Source organism: Ambystoma mexicanum, chromosome 3p (assembly GCF_040938575.1).
Source record: "Ambystoma mexicanum isolate Mex_15411 chromosome 3p, UKY_AmexF1_1, whole genome shotgun sequence".
In the NCBI taxonomy this organism is placed as follows: domain Eukaryota; kingdom Metazoa; phylum Chordata; class Amphibia; order Caudata; family Ambystomatidae; genus Ambystoma; species Ambystoma mexicanum.
In genome coordinates, this window is record NC_090925.1 from 20,925,423 (window position 1) to 20,951,927 (window position 26,505).

General features: G+C 48.3%; 1 protein-coding gene across 4 annotated transcripts in view; it reads right to left on the bottom strand.

The window, feature by feature from the left end:
- The window catches only part of LOC138580084 (zinc finger protein 282-like), a 297,623-nt gene that overhangs the window by 44,433 nt on the left and 226,685 nt on the right, over positions 1-26,505 (bottom strand). For 2 of the 4 annotated variants that reach the window (XM_069650346.1, XM_069650349.1), the window contains exon 7: positions 4,867-4,980. The exons of the other annotated variants lie outside the window; for them this stretch is intronic. In XM_069650346.1, the coding sequence (XP_069506447.1) occupies positions 4,867-4,980 (114 nt within the window). The remainder of the gene's footprint in view (positions 1-4,866; positions 4,981-26,505) is intronic. 4 annotated transcript variants of the gene reach the window in all.

A 26,505-nucleotide genomic window follows, 5' to 3' on the forward strand; every position in this document is an offset into this window, starting at 1 on the left:
GCTCATGCGCAGTGACTCGGGCATCTCCTGAAAGCATTGTGCGTGCGCGGGCACTGTATGCAGCATGAACAATAGCGCGCATGCGCAGTATTTTTCTTTTCGGGACCGGAGTTTGTGCGCATGCGCGGAAAGTCATCACTTCTTTGGAGGCGCGGTTGCAAGCACGGTTTTCCTTCCAGTGAGTGCACATTTTTTGGAACTTCAAAATTGTGGAGACCAGAGTAGCACATATAAAGGTGAGACTTTATAATTAGCAGTTTCAGAGTGCATGCATTGTACAGATTGTTTAAAGAAGAATTCTTACAGCTACAATTCTAAGAACTCAGAACAGATAACTCATTCTAGTAGAGAACTGTGAGTAGAATTCAGCCGAGAACTTTCCCACTCTACAACCATGGGCCTCCAAGGCAGGAAGCAGTGTAATCTGGATTAAGGCCTTAGCAAAGAGTTGGACTCAATACTCAGTGGCTCACAGGTGCAGCAATTGGAAGCTGACGGAGTCTGAGGCTGCAGTCCACTGACCAAGTATGTCTTCTCCTCTAAGCTAACAGCAGAGGATTACCAGGTATGGTTTTTTGGGGAATAATGTGTTGTGGATAAAGTAGACACTTCCAGGTAATCATTAGCATTTAAAACGAAACAGAACTATTTTCTCTGTCCTATGCTTACAGGTGGAGTATGAGTTCAAAGCAACCTGGTGTTTTTCCTTATTTTGTCCCTTTCCCCCTTTCCCTTGGGAGTGGAACATGCAGAACTGTGTCTGATCTAAGTTCCGCGTGTTACACTTTGGGGGGACTGTGGGGGTTCAGCAGCCTATGCGGACCACAAACAGGATCTCTCAGCCTGACAGAAGAGTAAACCAGGTATACAGCGAGTCTGGGACACGCACCCAAGTAATAGGATAAGAAAGCCCTGGCAGAAGACTAAACCAGGTATACAGCGAGTCTGGGACACGCACCCAAGTAATAGGATAAGAAAGCTGTGGCAGAAGAGTAAACCAGGTATACAGCGAGTCTGGGACACGCACCCAAGTAATAGGATAAGAAAGCTGTGGCAGAAGAGTAAACCAGGCATACAGCGAGTCTGGGACACGCACCCAAGTAATAGGATAAGAAAGCCCTGGCAGAAGAGTAAACCAGGTATACAGCGAGTCTGGGACACGCACCCAAGTAATAGGATAAGAAATCTGTGGCAGAAGAGTAAACCAGGCATACAGCGAGTCTGGGACACGCACCCAAGTAATAGGATAAGAAAGTCCTGGCAGGAGAGTAAATTAATAGTTACTCACCATAGTGACTAACGCACTCCTAGTCCATAGTCCCCTTTCCTCCATACTGTATGGGCGTCCCTCGCTAGGGACGGGAGACGGAACCTTTTTCACCAGAAAAAAACCCTTCTTCGCCTTTAAATGTAGGGGCCTGACTCTGCCCACCGATGCCACTCCTCAGTCCCCATTGATGCGTCGACAATATTCACATTGCTTAATGGCACCAGTATTATTAGGGGGGAGGATGGTGGGATGTATGGAGGAAAGGGGACTATGGACTAAGAGTACATTAGTCACTACAGTAAGTAACTATTAATTACTCTTACGTCCCGTCCCCTTTCCTCCATACTGTATTGGCAATTACAACTGAGTGTAGCCCTAGGGTGGAGAGGAGACCCTCCTTAAGCAAACAGATTCCTTAGAACCGCCTGTCGGAAAGCTGCGTCTGACTTAGAGGCGGCGTCCAAACAGTAGTGCTTACAGAAAGCCAAAGAGGTCGCCCAGGTGGCTGCCCTGCTGATGACCTGCCACTGGACATGCCGTTGGAATGCAATGGCCTTGGCCTTGGCTCTGACCGCGTGGGCATGCATGTTAGCTTGCAATGGCTTGTGCTGACCCTTATAGGCCTTCTTAATGGCCGAAACCATCCACCTTGCTATAGAGGCCTTGAAAGCCTGATAACCGGGCCTTGATCCACCGTATGTGACAAACAGGGCATCCAACTTGCAGAAGTCCTTGGTCCTGTCCAGATAGAATTTCAGAGCATGTCTGACGTCCAGACAGTGCAAGACCCCCTGAGGCTCATCCTTCGGGTCGACGAAAAACGTGGGTAAGACTATCTCCTCGTTTAGATGGAAAGCGGTGACCATCTTGGGTAGGAACACAGGGTCCGTTCGCAGGACCACCTTGTCCTTGTGTGAAAGAACAGTCCATCCTCAGGGCTAAGTCTGCTAATGAATACACTTTACATCACCACAAACTTTGTGCTGGTGACTGGAGTACTTGGTAAAGTAGTACAGGTGTAAGCACAATCTCACCTTTGGTATAAGTCTGTACTACACAGTATTGTGGTAGCAGAGCTGAACAGCCAGGCTTTTCTCAAGAGGGATGTGAGCAGTAAAAGGTGTTACACAAAGGACTTGCAATCACAGTGGTTCAAACAAACACTTACTCAAGGTTTCTTGGTAAAACAATATTAATTTATATACACAGTCATTTAGAAAACATTCCACTAGCAATAAGCAGCTCAAAATATATCACACTCTAATACACTCCAGTACCCAAACCAATAAGTTTCTGAACAAGTTAGGCTCCCCAGAAGTGGGAGCAAAATGCCACTTCAGTAACTTTAAAAGGGAGTAAAAGACACAAGTTATAAGAATTAAACACAAATACTTTCTTTAGGCAGGGCAAATAGTTTCAGTTCACTACAAGAGGCAGTTAAATTCAATAGGCCTGGGCCAAGGTCAATGGATCAGTGTCTTGGATAGGATAGCACAGTTCTGGTAGTAAACGGTTAAGTCTTTGCCAATGTTCTTAGAAGTAGTTTGCACGAAAAAGAGTGTTCTCAACCGCGTTCGCACAGTACCTTGGTAATGAAGAAAAGCTGCAGCTGAGGCAATTGTTCCTGGCAGTTCCTGCAGATCTTGCTTTTCCTGGGCCTCAGTCGTGGGGACAAGAGGGAGGATGTCGGGAGGTTCCTGCAATGCACGGGGACGGATCCACAAGCTTGGCAAAACATCGGTTTAAGGTGTGAGTGCCTTAAAGTCCACAAACTGGTATCCTCACTGGCTATCCGATTTTCAACAGTACTCTGAAGAAAATTCGACCAGTATGGAGATGGTTTCCGGGTGGCTTGCGAGTTGGTTGTTCCCACCAGCTCAAGGGAAGAAGTCTTCCTTGAAGGGGCTTCTCTGTCGAGGGAGTTTCAGGCTATTCGGACCTGCAGCAGGGCTTCACGGGCAAACCAATGGTCCAGGAGTTGCAGCAGTCGTCTTCCTTCAGTTCATCTCCGGTGCTTTCGTTCCAGTGGTCGACTCTGCCTTCCAAGTCCCAGAGACCTGCCTTTTAAACAGTTTTCTCCCATTCATTCCAGCCTAGCTGCCACTCGCCCAGCAGGGTGGCTGTCCTTTGCGGACAGTCAGCCAGCCAATCATGCCAAAGTGCATTAAGGTCTCCTAGGAGACTAAGCACAGGGAGTTTCGGGCACCTCCCTCACTTCCTGTCCACCCCAGACACTCAGGCGCCAGAGGCGGTCTTCAGTACTGAAACCCACCAAAGGCAAACGAACAAAGGGACCAAACCTGGTTCGGCACGCAGAGACAAACACTAGAAGGACCTTTCCAAAAAGAAATGGTGAAAAAAGTCGATCAGAACCTGTTTTTACAGAGGGGGTTCAGACGCCATCTTGAAAAACATGGCTCCGGTGGATTTTAGCTACCGGAGCGTTTAAACGGGTCGCGGTCGGGAAAATCATGATAATACCACTGCCACCAGCCATTCTGAGAGGAAAGGGAAGCATATGAGGGCTACATGAGTTTTCTAGGCATAGGGAACACTAGTTATTCCCTCCAGCACTCTGCTGTAAGGCAGTGTGTGCTGGGTCTAGAAATTTAAAAAGACTAGTAAAGTCAATTTAACTTCACATGCTCTGGGAGACAGTAGTCAGTCCCAGAGAAGGTATTTAAACCTTGGGAAGTCTGAAAGACACCCCTGTGCCACTGCACTGAAGGTGCTGTGTGACACACAAGAAAAAGATGATGCCTATGGAGTTGTGTAAAACTCCATATCCCAAGAACACAAAAGGAAAACACACATCAAAATACATGAAAGAGTGGGGAAAAAGGCTCACACTCTTTCCAGGTAAAAAATTAAAGTCCTAAAAATCCAGAAAAGTTGCTGGGGGTCTCAAAAGGTAAGGGAAATTAGCACTTCTATGAGAATTCTCCCTAACATGTGCCGCTTGCGTGGTAGAACAATACCTCCAGATGGTACATGGTGTGGCGCCTCATCAGGACGTCAGGACGTCTGTTTATGAATTAAAATATATTTTGACTCCAGTGACAATAAAATAACCTCAGTGGAGCAGAAATGAAAAATGGCTGTACTCTGTAACAAAGTGACCTCATGTTCACGGTCACATGGACCCGAGAAGAGCATCCTCAGGTGATGGAATCCATAACCATAAGAGGTGCATTGCCAGCCCACCTCACAGTGCCCCCCAGGGATCACCCTCGCACATCACCAAAGGAAACAGGAGCTTCTGCAGGTGGGTGTCATCCCATTGTTATCGCTGGCCCACCACTTAGTAAAGCCTTGATCGCGTTGAGTGGCGGCAGGCAGCGAGCAGGGATTATAAAGCAGCGTACATGATCTAGACTTCATTTGGAGCATTACAAAAACCTACATGTACTATGACAAGGCAAAAGGTGAACTATTTAGGTTAGATTGCACATATACAAGCAGACAACGCACAGGCCTTACTCCTGAGAAATGCGATCTATAGTGAGGTAACCCCTAATGCAGGTTCCAGTATCCTTTCTAGCGCTGAGAGGTGAGGTTGCAGGCACTACTGTAGGAAAGCAATCACAGGTACTCACTTGTAATGGCAGCACTGCTGATGGTCCAGCTCTTGGGGCCCTGCTGGTCTGGGAAATAGGGTGCACCTTCCCGGTCCTCACTGAAGGACACCCATGGAGCTGCTGCAGGTCGTGCTGTAAAGGCATCAACAGAGAGACATTTAGAGAGTGTCCCTGCATGGGAGTACATGCCACCACAGTGTGTTATCTTCATTCAGCGAGTGTTCCCGCAGGGGAGTACATGCCACCACAGTGAGTTATCTTCATTCAGAGAGTGTCCCTGCAGGGGAGTACATGCCACCACAGTGCGTTATTTTCATTCAGCGAGTGTTCCCGCAGGGGAGTACATGCCACCACAGTGCGTTATCTTCATTCAGCGAGTGTTCCCGCAGGGGAGTACATGCCACCACAGTTCGTTATCTTCATTCAGAGAGTGTTCCCGCAGGGGCGTACATGCCACCACAGTGCGTTATCTTCATTCAGAGAGTGTTCCCGCAGGGGCGTACATGCCACCACAGTGCGTTATCTTCATTCAGAGAGTGTTCCCGCAGGGAAGTACATGCCACCACAGTGCGTTATCTCCATTCAGAGTGTGTTCCCGCAGGGGAGTACATGCCACCACAGTGCGTTATCTTCATTCAGAAAGTGATCCCGCAGGGGCGTACATGCCACCACAGTGCGTTATCTTCATTCAGAGAGTGTTACCGCAGGGGCGTACATGCCACCACAGTGCGTTATCTTCATTCAGAGAGTGTTCCCGCAGGGGCGTACATGCCACCACAGTGCGTTATCTTCATTCAGAGAGTGTTCCCGCAGGGGCGTACATGCCACCACAGTGCGTTATCTTCTTTCAGAGAGTGTTCCCGCAGGGGCGTACATGCCACCACAGTGCATTATCTTCTTTCAGAGAGTGTTCCTGCAGGGGCGTACATGCCACCACAGTGCGTTATCTTCATTTACAGAGTGTTCCCGCAGGGGCGCACATGCCACCAGAGTGCATTATCTTCATTTAGATTGTGTTCCCGCAGGGGAGTACATGCCACCACAGTGCATTATCTTCCTTCAGAGAGTGTCCCCGCAGGGGAGTACATGCCGCCACAGCGCTTTATCTTCATTCAGAGAGTGTCCCCGCAGGGGCGTACATGCCACCACAGTGTGCTTTATCTTCCTTCAGAGAGTGTCCCCGCAGGGGAGTACATGCCACCCCAGTGCGTTATCTTTATTCAGAGAGTGTTCCCGCAAGGGCGTACATGCCACCACAGTGCTTTATCTTCATTCACAGAGTGTTCCCGCAGGGGAGTACATGCCACCACAGTGCGTTATCTTCATTCACAGAGTGTTCCCGCAGGGGAGTACATGCCACCACAGTGCGTTATCTTCATTCACAGAGTGTTCCCGCAGGGGAGTACATGCCACCACAGTGCTTTATCTTCATTCACAGAGTGTTCCCGCAGGGGCGTACATGTCACCACAGTGCGTTATCTTCATTCAGAGAGTGTTCCCGCAGGGGCGTACATGCCACCACAGTGCGTTATCTTCATTCAGAGAGTGTTCCCGATGGGGAGTACATGCCACCACAGTGCGTTATCTTCATTCAGAGTGTGTTCCCGCAGGGGAGTACATGCCACCACAGTGCGTTATCTTCATTCAGAGCGTGTTCCCGCAGGGGCGTACATGCCACCACAGTGCGTTATCTTCATTCAGAGAGTGTTCCCGCAGGGGCGTACATGCCACCACAGTGCGTTATCTTCATTCAGAGAGTGTCCCCGCAGGGGAGTACATGCCACCACAGTGCTTTATCTTCATTCAGCGAGTGTTCCCGCAGGGGAGTACATGCCACCACAGTGCGTTATCTTCATTCAGAGAGTGTCCCCGCAGGGGAGTACATGCCACCACAGTGCTTTATCTTCATTCAGCGAGTGTTCCCGCAGGGGAGTACATGCCACCACAGTGCGTTATCTTCATTCAGAGAGTGTTCCCGCAAGGGCGTACATTCCACCACAGTGCGTTATCTTCATTCAGAGAGTGTCCCCGCAGGGGCGTACATGCCACCACAGTGTGCTTTATCTTCATTCAGAGAGTGTCCCTGCAGGGGAGTACATGCCACCACAGTGCGTTATCTTCATTCAGCGAGTGTTCCCGCAGGGGAGTACATGCCACCACAGTGCGTTATCTTCATTCAGAGCGTGTTCCCGCAGGGGCGTACATGCCACCACAGTGCGTTATCTTCATTCAGAGAGTGTTCCCGCTGGGGAGTACATGCCACCACAGTGCGTTATCTTCATTCAGAGCGTGTTCCCGCAGGGGCGTACATGCCACCACAGTGCGTTATCTTCATTCAGAGAGTGTTTCCGCAGGGGCGTACATGTCACCACAGTGCGTTATCTTCATTCAGAGAGTGTTCCCGCAGGGGAGTACATGCCACCACAGTGAGTTATCTTCATTCAGAGAGTGTCCCTGCAGGGCAGTACATGCCACCACAGTGCTTTATCTTCATTCAGAGAGTGTTCCCGCAGGGGCGTACATGCCACCACAGTGCGTTATCTTCATTCAGAGTGTTCCCGCAGGGGCGTACATGCACCACAGTGCGTTATCTTCATTCAGAGAGTGTTCCCGCAGGGGCGTACATGCCACCACAGTGCGTTATCTTCATTCAGAGAGTGTTCCCGCTGGGGAGTACATGCCACCACAGTGCGTTATCTTCATTCAGAGCGTGTTCCCGCAGGGGCGTACATGCCACCACAGTGCGTTATCTTCATTCAGAGAGTGTTCCCGCTGGGGAGTACATGCCACCACAGTGCGTTATCTTCATTCAGAGCGTGTTCCCGCAGGGGCGTACATGCCACCACAGTGCGTTATCTTCATTCAGAGAGTGTTTCCGCAGGGGCGTACATGTCACCACAGTGCGTTATCTTCATTCAGAGAGTGTTCCCGCTGGGGAGTACATGCCACCACAGTGCGTTATCTTCATTCAGAGCGTGTTCCCGCAGGGGCGTACATGCCACCACAGTGCGTTATCTTCATTCAGAGAGAGTTCCCGCTGGGGAGTACATGCCACCACAGTGCGTTATCTTCATTCAGAGCGTGTTCCCGCAGGGGCGTACATGCCACCACAGTGCGTTATCTTCATTCAGAGAGTGTTTCCGCAGGGGCGTACATGTCACCACAGTGCGTTATCTTCTTTCAGAGAGTGTTCCCGCTGGGGAGTACATGCCACCACAGTGCGTTATCTTCATTCAGAGCGTGTTCCCGCAGGGGCGTACATGCCACCACAGTGCGTTATCTTCATTCAGAGAGTGTTTCCGCAGGGGCGTACATGTCACCACAGTGCGTTATCTTCATTCAGAGAGTGTTCCCGCTGGGGAGTACATGCCACCACAGTGCGTTATCTTCATTCAGAGCGTGTTCCCGCAGGGGCGTACATGCCACCACAGTGCGTTATCTTCATTCAGAGAGTGTTTCCGCAGGGGCGTACATGTCACCACAGTGCGTTATCTTCATTCAGAGAGTGTTTCCGCAGGGGCGTACATGTCACCACAGTGCGTTATCTTCATTCAGAGAGTGTTCCCGCTGGGGAGTACATGCCACCACAGTGCGTTATCTTCATTCAGAGCGTGTTCCCGCAGGGGCGTACATGCCACCACAGTGCGTTATCTTCATTCAGAGAGTGTTTCCGCAGGGGCGTACATGTCACCACAGTGCGTTATCTTCATTCAGAGAGTGTTCCCGCAGGGGCGTACATTCCACCACAGTGCGTTATCTTCATTCAGAGAGTGTTTCCGCAGGGGCGTACATGTCACCACAGTGCGTTATCTTCATTCAGCGAGTGTTCCCGCAGGGGCGTACATGCCACCACAGTGCGTTATCTTCATTCAGAGCGTGTTCACGCAGGGGCGTACATGCCACCACAGTGCGTTATCTTCATTCAGAGAGTGTTCCCGCAGGGGCGTACATGCCACCACAGTGCGTTATCTTCATTCAGAGAGTGTCCCCGCAGGGGAGTACATGCCACCACAGTGCTTTATCTTCATTCAGCGAGTGTTCCCGCAGGGGCGTACATGCCACCACAGTGCGTTATCTTCATTCAGAGCGTGTTCCCGCAGGGGCGTACATGCGACCACAGTGCGTTATCTTCATTCAGAGCGTGTTCCCGCAGGGGCGTACATGCCACCACAGTGCGTTATCTTCATTCAGAGCGTGTTCCCGCAGGGGCGTACATGCCACCACAGTGCGTTATCTTCATTCAGAGAGTGTTTCCGCAGGGGCGTACATGTCACCACAGTGCGTTATCTTCATTCAGAGAGTGTTCCCGCTGGGGAGTACATGCCACCACAGTGCGTTATCTTCATTCAGAGCGTGTTCCCGCAGGGGCGTACATGCCACCACAGTGCGTTATCTTCATTCAGAGAGTGTTTCCGCAGGGGCGTACATGTCACCACAGTGCGTTATCTTCATTCAGAGAGTGTTTCCGCAGGGGCGTACATGTCACCACAGTGCGTTATCTTCATTCAGCGAGTGTTCCCGCAGGGGCGTACATGCCACCACAGTGCGTTATCTTCATTCAGAGCGTGTTCCCGCAGGGGCGTACATGCCACCACAGTGCGTTATCTTCATTCAGAGAGTGTTCCCGCAGGGGCGTACATGCCACCACAGTGTGCTTTATCTTCATTCAGAGAGTGTTCCCGCAGGGGCGTACATGCCACCACAGGGCGTTATCTTCATTCAGCGAGTGTTCCCGCAGGGGCGTACATGCCACCACAGTGCGTTATCTTCATTCAGAGCGTGTTCCCGCAGGGGCGTACATGCCACCACAGTGCGTTATCTTCATTCAGAGAGTGTTCCCGCAGGGGCGTACATGCCACCACAGTGCGTTATCTTCATTCAGAGAGTGTTCCCGCAGGGGCGTACATGCCACCACAGTGTGCTTTATCTTCATTCAGAGAGTGTTCCCGCAGGGGCGTACATGCCACCACAGTGCGTTATCTTCATTCAGCGAGTGTTCCCGCAGGGGCGTACATGCCACCACAGTGCGTTATCTTCATTCAGAGAGTGTTCCCGCAGGGGCGTACATGCCACCACAGTGCGTTATCTTCATTCAGAGAGTGTTCCCGCAGGGGCGTACATGCCACCACAGTGTGCTTTATCTTCATTCAGAGAGTGTTCCCGCAGGGGCGTACATGCCACCACAGTGCGTTATCTTCATTCAGCGAGTGTTCCCGCAGGGGCGTACATGCCACCACAGTGCGTTATCTTCATTCAGCGAGTGTTCCCGCAGGGGCGTACATGCCACCACAGTGCGTTATCTTCATTCAGAGAGTGTTCCCGCAGGGGCGTACATGCCACCACAGTGCGTTATCTTCATTCAGAGAGTGTTCCCGCAGGGGCGTACATGCCACCACAGTGTGCTTTATCTTCATTCAGAGAGTGTTCCCGCAGGGGCGTACATGCCACCACAGTGCGTTATCTTCATTCAGCGAGTGTTCCCGCAGGGGCGTACATGCCACCACAGTGCGTTATCTTCATTCAGAGAGTGTTCCCGCAGGGGCGTACATGCCACCACAGTGCGTTATCTTCATTCAGAGAGTGTTCCCGGAGGGGCGTACATGCCACCACAGTGCGTTATCTTCATTCAGAGCGTGTTCCCGCAGGGGCGTACATGCCACCACAGTGCGTTATCTTCATTCAGAGCGTGTTCCCGCAGGGGCGTACATGCACCACAGTGCGTTATCTTTTCAGTCACTACTAACAAGTTGCCTTTTATAAAGTATCCATTTTGTGTATTTTTTTTAGTTTATTGTTTTGGTTTATAAAACCTTTACAAATCTATCTTTGACAATTTTACAAACAGACAATTTCTTTTAAGTTCATTTAATTACTCATGGGCATACAACATCTTTTTGATATAAAACTAATCTAATACCTAAAGCAACTTGAAAACATGGTGTTTTAAATTAAGAGTTGCTGGCTTCAGGGACACAGGTTTACCAGCACAGCTAATACAAAAGCCCCATTTCTGGGTTCGAACTAGAGCCAATGAAGTGTTTCCTTCTCTGGGTCGAGAAGGCTGGGTCAGCAAGCAACAGGTGAGCTAAGGCTTCTATCACCGCCATGTGCAGACATGTCTGCATGGCATGTTCCCATTTCTCAGTTTTGAACGCAGGCCAAGTATTTCATTTGTAGGCAGGACATTCAGCCTGAAACACACAACATTGTTTCTTAATTTTTTACATGGGAATCTGGTTAAATAAGGTTCCAACTCTCCACTCGCTTTCTGGGGCGACGCCACCACTGCAGAGGGTCGATGGCCAGTACTTCTTTTGTACTTCCTGCCCAGTCTTGGCCTGTGCTACATTATTTTACCTTCACTGGATTGTGTGTGAGTGTCTCAATAGAGGAGCCCATCCAAGGGAGGATGATAATGCCGCACTCACACAGTTCCTGAATAAAGTGTCCCTTTCTCAATTCATTGCCCAACATTTCAAAGCATCCGATACTTTTTGAATTCCAATCTTTGTATTCATTTTGCAGTCATCTGGAGAATAATTCACAGTTTCACTGTAAGCTGTAGCACTATTCTGGCGTAGACTGGCCTACTCAACAACTCTCCAGGCCTGTTTATCCCCTCTCTGCACCCCTCTACTATTGCACGCCCTGGACACAGAGCCCCCCGCCCCCCTCTGCTTCCGCCTGCAGGTCAGCCCATATGAACTGAAATATATTTCTCTAGACTCACATCTTGATGGGCCAAGATTGGAATGCATAAAGCATGGGTGGGGTCAACCAACAGCACGTTGGGACCATAACTATGGTGAAAGGCGCTATACAAATGTCAAAATGAATGAATGAATGAATGAATGAATGAATGAATGAATACAAATGTCAAAATGAATGAATGAATGAATGAATGAATGAATGAATGAATGAATGAATGAATGAATGAATGAATGAATGAATTGCCGGGCAGTAGATCATGTTAATGCAGATTAACCGGCCAATCCGTGAGACCTCTAATTTTATCCGTCTCTGCAAATCTAAAGACCATGCCACAGGTTGGGGTATATTGGTCCAGTGCACGGCTGTGGGGAGGCTGTGGGACTAATGCCCGTGTACTTACTTCATTTTCCTCCTCGCTATCATACGCCTTCCATACGTACACAACAGTCTCTGGAATCCCTGCAATATGTATGGCCTCAGATTTACGATAATTTGTTTGAAGGCAAGCGACATTACAGAAAAGGGGACAGTCGTCATATATCCTGGAATGTGAATCTATGGAATCCTGCATATCCTGACACATGAAAGTCTTCCTGGCATAAGATGGATGTGCACAGGAAGGTAGGGCTAACAATTGGCACATGAAAGTCTTCCTGGCATAAGGTGGATGTGCACAGGAAGGTAGGGCTGAACATGGGCATATGAGAGTCTTCCTGGCATAGGACGGATGTACAGTCGAAGGTAGGGCGGCACATGTACATAGGAAAGTCTTCCTGGCATAGGGTGGATGTACATTAGAAGGTAGGGCTGAACATGGGCATATGAAAGTCTTCCTGGCATAAGGTGGATATGCATAGGAAGGTAAGGCTAAACATGGGCATATGAAGGTCGTCCTGGCATAAGGAATGAGGAGGATGTGAACAGGAAGGTAGGGCTGAACATGGGCATATGAAAGTCTTCTTGGCATAGAGTGGATATGCATAGGAAGCTAGGTCTGAACATGGGCATATGAAGGTCGTCCTGGCATAAGGAGGATGTGCATAGGAAGGTAGGGCTGAACATGGGCATATGAGAGTCTTCCTGGCATAGGACGGATGTACAGTCGAAGGTAGGGCGGCACATGTACATAGGAAAGTCTTCCTGGCATAAGGTGGATATGCATAGGAAGGTAAGTTAAACATGGGCACATGAAAGTCGTCCTGGCATAAGGAATAAGGAGGATGTGCACAGGAAGGTAGGGCTGAACATGGGCATATGAAAGTCTTCCTGGCATAAGGAGGATGTGCATAGGAAGGTAGGGCTGAACATGGGCATATGAAAATCTTCCTGGCATACGATGGATGTACATTAGAAGGTAGGGCTGCACCTGGGCATATGAAAGTTGTCCTGCCATAAAATGGATGTAAATTAGAAGGTAGAGCTGAACCTGGTGTGACAAATCCCCTGATGTCATCACTTCTCCCCTAGGGGGAGCCCCTTTCCATGAGGCCAGGGAGCTGAGGCTGCCACCCGATAGTCCCCTGTGGATGGTACTCAGCAGGGGGATATCATGGGGAGGTAAGCCCCCTGTGCGATTAGTGACAATCCGGGGAGATCATGGTATCCTCATAGTCCACCTAACCCTAACCAGCCTTCCTCTATTACCCCCTACATCATCATCCCTAGTGTTCCTAACTGTTCCTTAAAACCAGTAAGGTAGGGCCTACTGGGATGAGTAAGAATCCAACTGACTCACACAGAGTCCTTAAGATCAATACTAAGATGAGGAAAGTCCAACTGACTCACACAGAGTCCTCAAGGTCAATACTAAGATGAGAAAACTCCAACTGACTCACACAGAGTCCTCAAGATCAATACTAAGATGAGGAAAGTCCAACTGACTCACACAGAGTCCTCAAGATCAATACTAAGATGAGGAAAGTCCAACTGGCTCACACAGAGTCCTCAAGATCAATACTAAGATGAGAAAAGTCCAACTGACTCACACAGAGTCCTCAAGATCAATACTAAGATGAGGAAAGTCCAACTGACTCACACAGAGTCCTCAAGATCAATACTAAGATGAGGAAAGTCCAACTGGCTCACACGGAGTCCTCAAGATCAATGCTGAGACGAAAACGACTCAAACTGACTCACTAGGAGTCCTCAAGTTCTGTACTGAGACAAGGCGGGGACGCCGAAACATAGCGAGCACCTCTGTAAACCATACTTAGTAGTCTAGTCTTTGTGGACTTCCTATTGGCCAAGACACGAGAGAAATAGAAGAGGGAAATTCAAACTCAGTGAGACATCCTCCCTGGAGGAACAGGGAGCTGCGGAGCCAGAAGCCGAGTGAAGCAACCAAGGCTGGGATGCTTACCCATCAGCAGAGACCTTCGGAGAGCTCCACCGCAGTCGGCAGTGTCTGGAAGCAGGAAGACGAAGCACCAGCTGATAGAGACAGCTGGAGAGCATAGTCCGCTTGGGGCCCGATGCCTGAAAAAACGAGCCGTTGTGGACCCACCTCAGAACTCGAACGCAGGAGGAGGTCTCCGAACGGAAACAAGAGACAAAGAAGCAGCCAACAGAGACCGGAGAGCAACCAGAGAAGGGTTTGGTAACTGGAAGGCTTCCTGGGACCCCTGAGAGACTGTACTGCGGTGGGGCACAGGTTGGGGACACGCATCCAATAAGCAGTGTCCTCCAAAGCCATCTTCTAGGTGTTAGTCCATGGGAGTGTGGAAGACCAGGGCTGCCCAGATTGAGGGAGCAAGAAGCCAAAGGGGTCTGGGACCCAACGGCAAGAAACAAAAGGGGGTCTGGGACCCGAGAGCAAGAAAACAAAAGGTTTGGGGACCAGAGAGAGAGAGAGAGAAACCAATACCACAGGGTAGTGGGACCCGACAACAAGAATACCTTGGAGGATAGTGAACCAAAAGCAAGAATCCAAAGGGGCCTGCGGCCCAAGGGCAAGAAACCAAAGAGGTCTGGGACCCAAAAGAGAGATAAAGCAATACCACAGGGATCTGGGACCCGACAACAAGAATACCTGGCAGGATAGTGAGCCAGGTACAAAGCCAAAGGGGTCTGGGACCCGAAAGCAAGAAATCAAAGGGGTTTGGGACCCAAGAGAGAGAAGCCAATACCACAGGGGTTTGGGACCCGACAACAAGAATACCTGGTAGGATAGTGAACTGGATACAAACAGTTAAAAATCAAGAAAAGAGAAGAAGGAATTGGGATCCACACCCAATAACGAACTACACACAAAACCTTTGTCATAACCTCAGTGCCTGGCAGTATAGTGAACATGGTGGTCTGTGAACGCTGTGAGCATTGTGGAAAAGACTTGGGCAAGGGAGACATATCCCCCGGTGTTTGTGGACATTGTGAAAGAAATCCTTCCCTTGGCATTGGGATGATACAAGACTTCTATGTTCTATGTGCCTTATTGGAACCTAAATCCAAGGAAGCTTTTTTGAGAGTTTTGATTTGAATCCCTTAATATGAATATTTCCTTTTGAATCACCCAGAAGTGAACTTTCGGCTCTCACCCCGGAAAAAGAAACCATTCCTCTGAATCAAAAAGACCTACCATTTTTTTTAGTTGAATATAGTGTAAAGGTCAGAAATAGGTTTTGGACACAGGACGGTGGACTCTTTGCTTTAGACTGACACCATAACACTACTACAAATAAAGGTCTATAGCCAGAAACATGTCTCCTCTGTGCCAGTCTCCTACTTCCATACCCGTACACTGGGCATGTGAAGGTGTTCCTGGCATGAGATGGAAGTTCATTGGAAGGTAGGGCAGAACATGGGCATATCAAAGTCTTGATGGCATAAGATGGATGTACATTGGATGGTAGAGCTGCACCTGGGCATTTGGAAGTCTTCCCGGCATAGGATGGATGTATACTGGAAGGTAGGTCTGAACATGGGCATGTGAAAGTCTTCTTGGCATGTGATGGGTGTACTTTGGAAGATTGAGCTGCACCTGTGCATACAAAGGTGTTCCATGCATGAGATGAATGTACTTTGGAATGTAGGGGTCTTTCTGGCATGTGATTGATCTACATTGGAATGTAGGGCTGCACCTGGGCATATGAAAGTCTTCCTGGCATGTGATGGATGTACACTGGAAGGTAAGGTTGAACCTGGGCATATGAAAGTGTTCCTTGTATGAGATTAATGTATATAGGAAGGTAGGACTGAACCTGGGCATATAAAGGTCTTCCTGGCATGTGATTAATGTACATTGGAAGGCAGGGATGCACCTGGGCATAAAAAGGTGTTCCATGCATGAGATGAATGTACACATGATGGTAGGGCTGAACATGGGCATATGAAAGTCTTCCAATATACATCCATCCTATGCCAGGAAGTTAGGGCTGCACCTGGGCATATAAAAGTCTTCCTGGCATGCAATGGCTGTACATTGGAAGGTAGGGCTGCACATGGGCATATGAAAGTCTTCCTGGCATAGGATGGATGTATATTGGAAGGTAGAGCTGCACCTTGGCATATGAAAGCGCTCCTTGTATGAGAAGAATTTATACATGAAGGAAGACCTGAACCTGGGCATATGAAAGTCGTCCATGCATGAGATTAATGTACTTTGGATGGTGGCACTGAACCTGGGCATATGAAAGTCTTCCTAGCAAGTGATGGATGTACACAGGAAGGTAGGGCTGAACCTAGGCATATGAAAGGGTTCCTTGTATGAGATGAATGTACATAGGAAGGTAGGTCTGCACCTTGGCATATGAAAGTCGTCGATGCATGAGATGAATGTACTTTGGAAGGTAGGTCTGAGCCTGGCATGTGATTGATGTACATTGGAAAGTAGGGCTGCACCTAGGCATATGAACGTCTTGCTGGCATAAGATGGATGCACACAAAGATAGGGCTGACCCTGGTTTTATGAAGGTCTTCCTGGCATGAGATGAATGTATATAGGAAGGTAGGGCTGAACCTGGACATATGAATGTCTTCCTGGCATAAGATGGATGTACACTGAAAGATAGGGCTGAACCTGGGCATACAAAGGTTTTCCTGGTATGTGATGGATGACTGGCATTGAACCATAAAACCCTATCTAACTATCACCCAAGAGTCGGTCTCCTGTGGCCTGCCAAAATCTTAGTAACAATTGTGAGTAGTCAATTATAGAGCTATGGAAGAACATAGGATTCTTCACCCTTTCAGTTGGGATTCTGACAGTCTGGGACGACCTGTTGGGGGCCGCCGAAGAAGGGGATGTAAGTATGCTTGTCATGCTGGACCTGTCGGCGGCCTTTGGCACAGTCGACTTTGAGATTTTCATTTCCAGGCTGTCTTCAGTGGCGCAGGTATCAGATAAAACTTTGAAATGGTTTGTGTCCTTTCTGACTAACCACATCCAGCAGGTGAAAATGGGGGTTTACATCTCTGATGCTCTACCTGTGGAATACGGGGTGCCCCAAGGATCTTCATTGTCACCAGTGTTGTTTAACATTTATATCCGTACATTGTTGAACACGATGACGACACCCAAATCTATGTACGACTTAAGAAACCGTGGGAGGCAATAGATCGAGTCCTGTCCTGTATCAATACAATTAAAAACTATGTTGGAAAACAAACTTCAGTTATATCCATCAAAGACAGAGGTTATTGTGCTTGGCCCTAAGAGAAGGGTAATAAACACTATCCAGCACATTCCGTGTCCTTCGCTGTTTGGTGCCCCTACCCAATTCTCGGATGCAGTAAAGAACCTGGGTTGTATTTGGCAGTTGAGTATGGATTGCAATCCTCAGGTTAGGCAGACGGTTAAATCCATATATTACCAACGGAGACTCATAAAGCCTGTTGTATCCCTCATTGCTGAAAGGACCTCTCAACGGTAATAGGCATCCTCACTAATGCCACATTAGATAACTGCAATGCCCTTCTTAGGGGTGCCCAAATAATTCTAATTAAGAGACTGCAGGTTGCCCAGAGCTCTGCCATTAGGCTGATCTTCTCGCTGCCTAGAAAGGCAACTGTCTCGTAACATTGGAAGAACCTTCATTGGCTCCCTGTACAGCAGAGAATCCTGTTCAAAGTTTTATGCCTGGTCTTCAAATGCATCCATGGTTTGGCACCAGCCTTCTTGACCATATAAATTCAGACATACTGCCCGCAACGACAACTTCGATCCATGGGCCAACACCTTTTAACAGTTCCGATATTTAGAACAACCACTTGGGAAGACGGGCGCTTCTCCTCCTTTGGACCTCGGCTCTGGAACTCCCTTCGGCTGGAACTTCGCCGGATCGATTCACTGACTATCTTTAGGAAGTAGTTAAAAACTAATCTTTGTATGTAAAAGTCTTCCTATAACTCTGTAAACCCATGAGATAGACTTGTGCAGTTCATTTGAAATGGTATTACTACATCAGCGCGTAGATGCAGTCTCTGCTTGGTCCCTATGGGGTATGCGTATTAAGTATATAAATCAATCAAATCATTGATGTACATATGAAGGTAGGGCTGCACCTGGGCATATGGAAGTTTTCTGGGCATGTGATGGGGTACATTGAAAGGTAGGGATGCATTGGGGCATATGGAAGTCTTCCTGGCATGTGATGGATGTGCATTGGAAGATAGGTCTGAACCTGGGCATATGAAAGTCTTCCTGGCATGCAATGGATGTACACAGGAAGGTAGGGCTGCACCTGGGCATATGAAGGTCTTCTGGGCATGTGATGGATGTACATTGGAAGGGAGGTTCTGAATCAGGGCATATGAAAGTCTTCCTGGCATGCGATGGATGTACACAGGAAGGTAGGGCTGCACCTGGGCATATGAAAGTCTTCCTGGCATGCGATGGATGTACATTGGAAGATAGGTCTGAACCTGGGCATATGAAAGTCTTCCTGGCATGCAATGGATGTACACAGGAAGGTAGGGCTGCACCTGGGCATATGAAGGTCTTCTGGGCATGTGATGGATGTACACAGGAAGGTAGGGCTGCACCTGGGCATATGAAGGTCTTCTGGGCATGTGATGGATGTACATTGGAAGATAGGGCTGAACCTGGGCATATGAAGTTCTTCTGGGCATGTGATGGATGTACACAGGAAGGTAGGGCTGCACCTGGGCATATGAAGGTCTTCTGGGCATGTGATGGATGTACATTGGAAGATGGGTCTGAACCTGGGCATGTGGAAGTCTTACAGGCATGCAACTGATCTACATTGGAAGGTAGTGCTGAATCTGGGCATACTAAGGTGTTACTGGCATATAAAATGACTGAGCATATTAAGAGATCCACAAGGCCGGCCTCAGGGCATCACCACTTTTTTAATTGAAATGGGCCCCCACACATTGGGGAGCCGGTTACTAACATGGAAAGCTAAATAACTTTCCCTAAGTGGCGATTTAGGGTATGAGCTATGCAGCTGGCCACCTTTCTTTGCTCTGCTTTGCAGAGGCCAAACAGCCTGTCCCTTGATAATCAGCAGCCACTCACACCCGCCCTTCATAAAACTTTAGCATTTATATGGTGCTACGAAACCTCAGGTATCTGAGCGATGCTTATTATTACCCACGGTGTGTGGTGCTCATCATGTCTTCATGTCCGTATTTTGCGGGACTGCTCCTACTTAAAGGCAGAGATGGAAGTGTAATATACATCTTTGGTACGCCCTACCACTAGTTCTTTTATTTTTTACAGCCTACCTTTAGTTCAAAGGCTCAAGGAACACGTCTTTGATGCTGTTTCTTTCTCCTGAGCGAAATATAGAATCGGCTCAGGCCGGACATTCAAGGCTAGGAAACATTCCTCTTTACTGCACCTTTCCTTCCATTTCTATGGACCCCTAAACATTTTGCTTTTATTTTTGTATCTGACCTGCTCTTTTGTCAGTGCAGTGAAGCATTCATCTTTACTGCACTGACTTTTTGCTCATCTGACATGGGGAAAGTGACATATCTTTCAGGCTGTCAGTACTGGGAAACATTGTTTTCCTTAGTCTTGTTACTTTGTTACTACTTTTAATAACTTGTTATCAATTGTGGTAACTTTTATCATTTTATAAAGCATGTTACAATGCAGTATAATGGGGTACACTTTTTGTTTTGCACTAGACTAATAGTCAGAGGATTTTGGTTACTCTAGGTGTGCTAAATGGTCATGCTGGTGGCAGCAGTGAAATCAACCTTACCATATTTACCACGTTTGTCTACTAACTGTGGCTAAAGGTCACACATGGGCGTGCCACAATATTTTTCACTTGTCCTTTTGCCATCTTGTTCTTTCGCCTTCTTCCTGGCCTGAGAGGCCTGAACAATCCTTATAAGGACTTCCAGTGCCCGGGAAAGCAGAAGCATTTGGCGGGATACTGGAGGGCTACATGTGTTTACTGACAAGAAGTGGGATGGGACTATCTGGTCCGAATCCACATACTGGTGCCAGTGTGTCTGGGTGGAATGATGAATTTTGCTGCCAGTGGTCCTGATTGGACCACTGCTGGGGTGTGTGTGTGGGGGGCAGATCTGCTATTGGCTAATGCAGGCTGCTGTTCTTACCTGGCTTTTAGAATAAGAAGAGGACCCCTGTAACCACACTAGAGAGATCCTGTAAGAAACTGAAGGAGCCAAGACTCCTGTCCAGCTGCAAGACCCGTAAGGAAACCGGAGACCTGTCGGAAGAAGGCTTGGCGACCAACTTCCGATGCTGTCCTCGGAGAGCGCTGTCTTGAAGGTGATCTCCAGAAGTCATGCAAAAGAACTGCGACCCTTGGAGTGGAGGGACCATCCATTCCCGACATTGGCTCGGAGTCCTGCAAAGAAGAGCCTTCAGAAGTGTCCCAGGATTGCCCTGTGGGCTGTGGCTGACCTGCTCTGAGTTTGGGCTACCGTGATGGAGACGTCGCTGTTCCGAGTGTAGGCCTGGAACTTGGGGGATCCTCAGCTTGTCCTAAAATACTTACCTCTGAGAAAGTTTGTGGTCCTAGCATCAAGGCAACCGAGAAAGGAGGGAAAGTCTGACTGCGACAAGTGAGTCCCTTTGTGTCACTGTGCTGGGGTATCCGACGTCCAAAATTGCTTACCTGCATCCATTCCTGTCCTGCATTCTTCCACTGAGCCCCCTTACACCAGCATCAGACACCGACCGGAGAGCTGCTTGAACCGGCAACCAGACTCTCGGGTGCTTTTCATGAATCGGCCCACGACTTTCCCATAGTGCTTGGGCCCTTCTCAAGAAGGCCCCTTCTTCATTTGTCTGAACCAGTGGCCTTGGCTTTGCCGAGCTCCCCCTCCCATTGGCTGGCCTAGGCTTCCTAAACCAATCACTGCAGCCTTGAGGCGGGAGCCGGCCCATTCATCTAAGGCCCACGTCGAAGGCCCCTGTCTGCTACCAGGCCGCTATATAAGACTATTGTCAAAACCTGACTCCCCGATGATGCTACCTCATTTGGCTAGGAACCTGGACTACCAAGTCTCTCATACCATGGGTAAGCTCTCTCCTACAGAGTCCTTCCTTTCCCTTGTTGTGTCCTTCACTCCCTTCTCTACATGTCTCTAATTTCTGTATGCTCTCATTTGCTCTCGTGTCTGCACTCACCCCTAATTTATGAATCATATTTTGTTGTGTTTTGCATTTAACTTTGGAAAGTCAAATTCGGGTGTGCTTGCATCTACCTTTCGCCCCTTATTTGTAACCCGCTAGCCCAGTGACTGTTTCCATACTGCTGTACTTGCTTAATCCTCCCACTGCCTCCTCTCTATACTCACCCATGGCGCTTTCTGTTTCTCCTATCTACTCCAACTTCTTCTCCATTAACTATCCTTCCCTTCTCACTAAGTCTGGTAAGAAGAATTTTAAGAAAGATATCTTGGCCTCTAACCCAGGTCTCCCCATTGCTGATACCTATACCAGCGCCTCTTCCAGACAGACCCTCACCGACATCCTCTTTGTCGTTCCTTTGCCAGATCTATTGACTCCTCATATGATCTCTGTTCTCTGTCCTGTCTTCTCCTCTCCTATTAATGGTGGCACCCACTGGGAAGTCCTCATGGATTCTTTTGACTCCTCCAGAGTCATCATTAATGTCTATCTAAATCGCACTGACATGGTCCAAGGCCCTCAGTCCAATCTCCTCTTCGATAGGTGCTTCCCTTGACTCATCAACTCCCTTTCATCTCCGGCTGTCCCCTCCTCTCCTCCATCACCCTCTCTTCCCTCCTCCTCTGCCACACCTCTGGCTTCCCCCCCACCTCCACAGGGCGTACCTCCGATTTGTAGCCCACCCCGGAAGGTCTAAGGCAGGCAACCTTCTTCATCTTGCCACTCTCAACTCTCGCTCCGCTGTCAAACACTCCACTAACATCTGCCACCTCTTGGAAGAACTTGACCTTGATGTCCTCAGTCTTACTGAGACATGGTTCACGGGCAGCTGTCATGAGCTTTGACACTCACCTCCCTGACGGTTACAAGATCCTCTGTGCCCAGATCCACCTGTTACGCTCACCTGGACCCCACAGGGGTGTCGATCGGACCCGGACAGCTGCGGTCTCCGTCAACGTGATGCGTAGTGCAGAGATGACTGTCTGGACTGGCCAGCCTAGTCTTGTCTGCTGGACCCGAAGAAGTATTTTCCTGCAAGTGGAGACAGGGATTAGCCACCTGTGGGTTTTAGTGATGGCCTCCCAACTGTTCTCGCTCTCCCCCACTAATCACCTCCGATATCCCCTTAGTAACCTCACCTTATGTTTGTAAAAGATGAGCTCTCCATCCTGCGTGTCTTGCAGGGGCGCGTAGATACCAGTTACTTGACTGGTTTGAAGGCGTTGGGAGAGTTCCGGTAAGCATTGACTCTGAAGTCCCAGGCGGGATTGGTAAGTATCAAGTTCAAAGAGTTCAATGTGCCCGATGTTCACTCTTGTCCCCTTCCTTCCTTAAGTTGCAACTGAGTTCGTGAGAAGAAGGTCTCGTAGCTGCTGCTGGCGTTCAGGTAAGAGTCTGTGTTACCCAACGCTGTCCGGTAACTATTGCATTCGTTAACGTGTTGTTTTTCTCCCTCTTTACAGGTGCGGCATATGAAGATATGGAGAATAATACCGCCGGTGGTAAATCAGGTAAGTCTATGGTGGTAAGAGGTATTTGTTGATTCCCTTGGCTCACCTTGTTATTCTTGTGCCCCTAGGTGCCGGAGTACGGCGAAGAAATGATGGAGACAGTGCCGGATCGAAAGATGCTGTAAGAACTGGTGAGTATGGCGCCGTGCTGGAGCTGGCGAAGCGACGTGTGCAGGACTGATGTACTTTCCAGGTCGGGAGATGAAATGGATCCGGAATCAGGTGAGGAATTTGAAATAAGTTCGTTTTCTAACCTTGTCCTTTTCTTCCTCTTTATTCTAGGAGCTCCGGATTTGAGGTGGGCGTGGCAGAAGAATGGATGCTGGCTGCAGGCACGGTGAGAGTCACGCTGCTGGATGCAGAATAACACAAAGCATGTGCTGCTGTTCGGGCGTGGTTTAAATAGCCTCCAAAGTAGTCCCAGGAAAGAAGTTCCCCAGGACCACACTCGAGTAAAAAATAGTCCCTGTAGTAAAATAGTCCCATCCAGGCCTCACGTTGGCTTGGATTTATTTGCAGCATGGTCTGCATGAGGTAAGTAATGTCTATGAGCCTGGCGCCTATGGCGCCAGGACTGATTTTTATTTAGAGCCTGGTGCCTACGGCGCCAGGACTGAACCCAGACAGCCTCTAGCTGGGGCTGCTGGGGTTTTTGTAAATGTCTGGATGCCTGCTCCCGGGGCTGATGGGCTTGATCCGGATGCCCGGGGGTAGGCATCATGACAGCACTCCCCCCCAAGGCCCCTCCTAAAGTTGTTCTTCCCCTTGGCCCTGGTTTGTCTGGGAAGTTCGGATGGAATTTCTTCACCAACCGAGGTGCATGAACGTGGTCACTAGGCTCCCATGACCTTTCCTGTAGTCCGTAACCTTTCCAGTCGATTAAATAAAAAAGTCTTGATTTAACCAACTTAGAGTCCAGGATATTCTTTACCTTGAATTCAGGTTCTCCATCTATTAGGATGGGGTCAGGTGGTTTGGTTAATCTTGTCCCGGGTTGAACTGGTTTCAGAAGTGAAACATGAAAGACAGGATGGATCCGCATATCAGAAGTAATTCCAAATTGACAGCCACGGGTTGATAATGGCCTTAATAGTGTAAGGTCCCAAATACCTAGGATTAAAAGTCTGAGTTCCTTTTAGAGGTATGTGTTTGTAGCCAGCCAAACTTGATCCCCAATCTGGTATTGTGGAGTTTCACTTCTATGTTGCTCAGCATTTTTCTTGTATTTCTCTTTCGCTTGTTTCAAATGTTCTGTTGCCTCCTTAAAGGCTTGTGTAATAGTAGAGTGTAAATGACTAACTGCAGGCATTTCTAAGTGCTGAGGCGAATCGAGTTCTGAGGTTCGAGGGTGATGTCCGTATATGGTATAGAAGGGGCTTTGTCCGGTTCCAGAATGTACTGAGTTATTGTATGCATATTCGGAAATCCATAAAATATCCTTCCAATTGCTTTCGGTCTGGTGCAGCATGCAACGTAGGTACTGTTCAAGGGTCTGGTTGGTCCTCTCCGTCTGACCATCGGTCAGGGATGGTGACTGGTTGATAACCTCACGTCGATTTGCGCCAATTGACAACATTTCTTCCAAAATTGTGAAATGAATTGACTGCCTCGGTCAGAGACTAATACGGAAGGAAATCCGTGTATTCGAACAATGTTTTCGAGGAACTCCTTGGCCAAAATTGAAGCAGAAGGTAATCCTTTTAAAGGAATAAAGTGGGCCATCTTGGAAAAAAGATCCACAATAACTAGGATGGTGTTAAATCCATTACATGGAGGTAGATCTGTAATAAAGTCTAAAGACAAGGTGTGCCATGGTGTAGGTGGAATATCCAAAGGTTATAAAAGGCCAGCGGGTTTTTTCTTCTGGCTTTTGTTTTGGGCGCAAATGGCACAAGACATCACAAATGACTTTATGTCTTTTCGCCAAGTGGGCCACCAGAACTGTCTCTTAATTTTCGCTTCAGTTTTTGCGATACCTGGGTGCCCTTCCATCAGGGTGTCATGGTAATTGGAGATGACTAGTTCTTGTATTTCCTTGTGTGGTAGAAATAGTCGTCCTTGATAGTAAGGTAGGTCATTGACGACCGAGTGATCCGGGCCTTTCTTTACCCAGTCCTGCAGGGTTGCTGGATCGAAGAGTTGTTGGATTTTTGAATGAATATCTTCTAGTGTCTGTAGAGTAGTTATGCCAAGGATTCTTTGCTCGGGAATTATTGGCACTGGTTCCGGGTTTGCATATGCTTCTTCCATCCCTATTCGGGATAAGGTATCTGCTTTGCCATTTTTGTGGTCTGGTCGATAAGTGATCACGAAATCGAATTCGGCAAAGAACAATGCCCATCGAAGTTGTCGCGATGATTGGGCTTTGGCTGTTTTTAAATACTGCAGGTTCCGGTGATCAGTGATTACGGTAATGGTATGCCTGGCACCAAGAAGGTAGTGCCGCCAAGCCTTAAAGGCGGATTTGATAGCTAATAGCTCTTTATCGGTAATCGCATAGTTTAACTCAGGTGCTGAGAACTTTCTGGACCAAAACGCTACTGGGTGAAGTTGACCGGTTTCAGGATCCTTCTGGGACAGGACAGCTCCCATGGCTAAACTGGATGCATCAGTTTCTACTATGTGTGGAAGCTCAGGGCGTGGATGCTTTAAGACAGGTGCTGATGTGAATTTCGCTTTCAGCTTTTGGAAGGCCTTTTCAGCCTCTTCGGTCCACAAGAAGTGTTTGTTTTTTCGCAAAAGTGCTGTGATGGGGTGTACAACATGGGAGAAGTCCGGAATGAATCTGCGGTAGAAATTAGCAAATCCGAGCATGCTTTGTACCCCTTTGACTGAACTGGGTGATGGCCACTTGAGAATTGCATCCACCTTTCGAGAGTCCATTCGGACTCCCTTTGGAGTCAGGATAAATCCAAGAAATTCAACTTCCGTAGCATGAAAAACACATTTTTCCAATTTTTCATATAACTTGTGCTGGCGTAGTTTCTCAAGGACTGCACGCACGTGCTTAACATGGTATGATTCTGAGGAGGAGTACACTAGAATATCATCTATGTATACGACGACACAGACGTCAATGAGTTCACGAAGGACATCGTTCATAAAATACTGGAAGGCTGCTGGTGCATTGCACAACCCGAAGGGCATCACCTGATATTCGAATAATCCATACTTGGTGCGAAAGGCAGTCTTCCATTCGTCGCCTTTCTTGACACGTACCAGATGATATGCCCCTCGGAGATCTAACTTAGTGTAGATACAAGCATCCTTTACTTGGTCTAGTAATTCGGGGATCAGAGGCAATGGGTATCGGTTTTTTACCGTAATCTGATTTAATGCACGGTAATCTATGCACATTCTAAGGTCACCTTCCTTTTTCGGCACGAAGAATAAAGCTGAGGATGCAGGAGACTTGGAAGGACGAATAAAGCCATTAGCAAGGTATTGGTCCAAGTATTGCCGTAGGTGAAGATTTTCAGGTTCCGTGAGGGCGTAGATTGTACTGCATGGGGGTTGTGCACCGGGTAGGAGGTCGATTTGACAATCGTATGATCTGTGAGGAGGTAATGTATTGGCCTGTTCTTTTTGAAAAACATCCTGAAATTCTTGGTATTCCTGAGGTAACTGCACGATTGGGTTAACGACTGTAGCCAGGCCTTTGTTCAAAGTTTTCTCCGGGTAACAGGTGTGTGCACAATCCGGGAAGGTTATTCTCTTCTCTCGCCATTCTATACAAGGATTATGTGTTTCCAACCATGGCATCCCCAGTATTATCTGGAACTGTGGGGCTTTAATTAGATCAAACACAATAGTCTATCGATGCCCATCTTTACTCAACAGTGTCATCTCCGTAGTGGAATG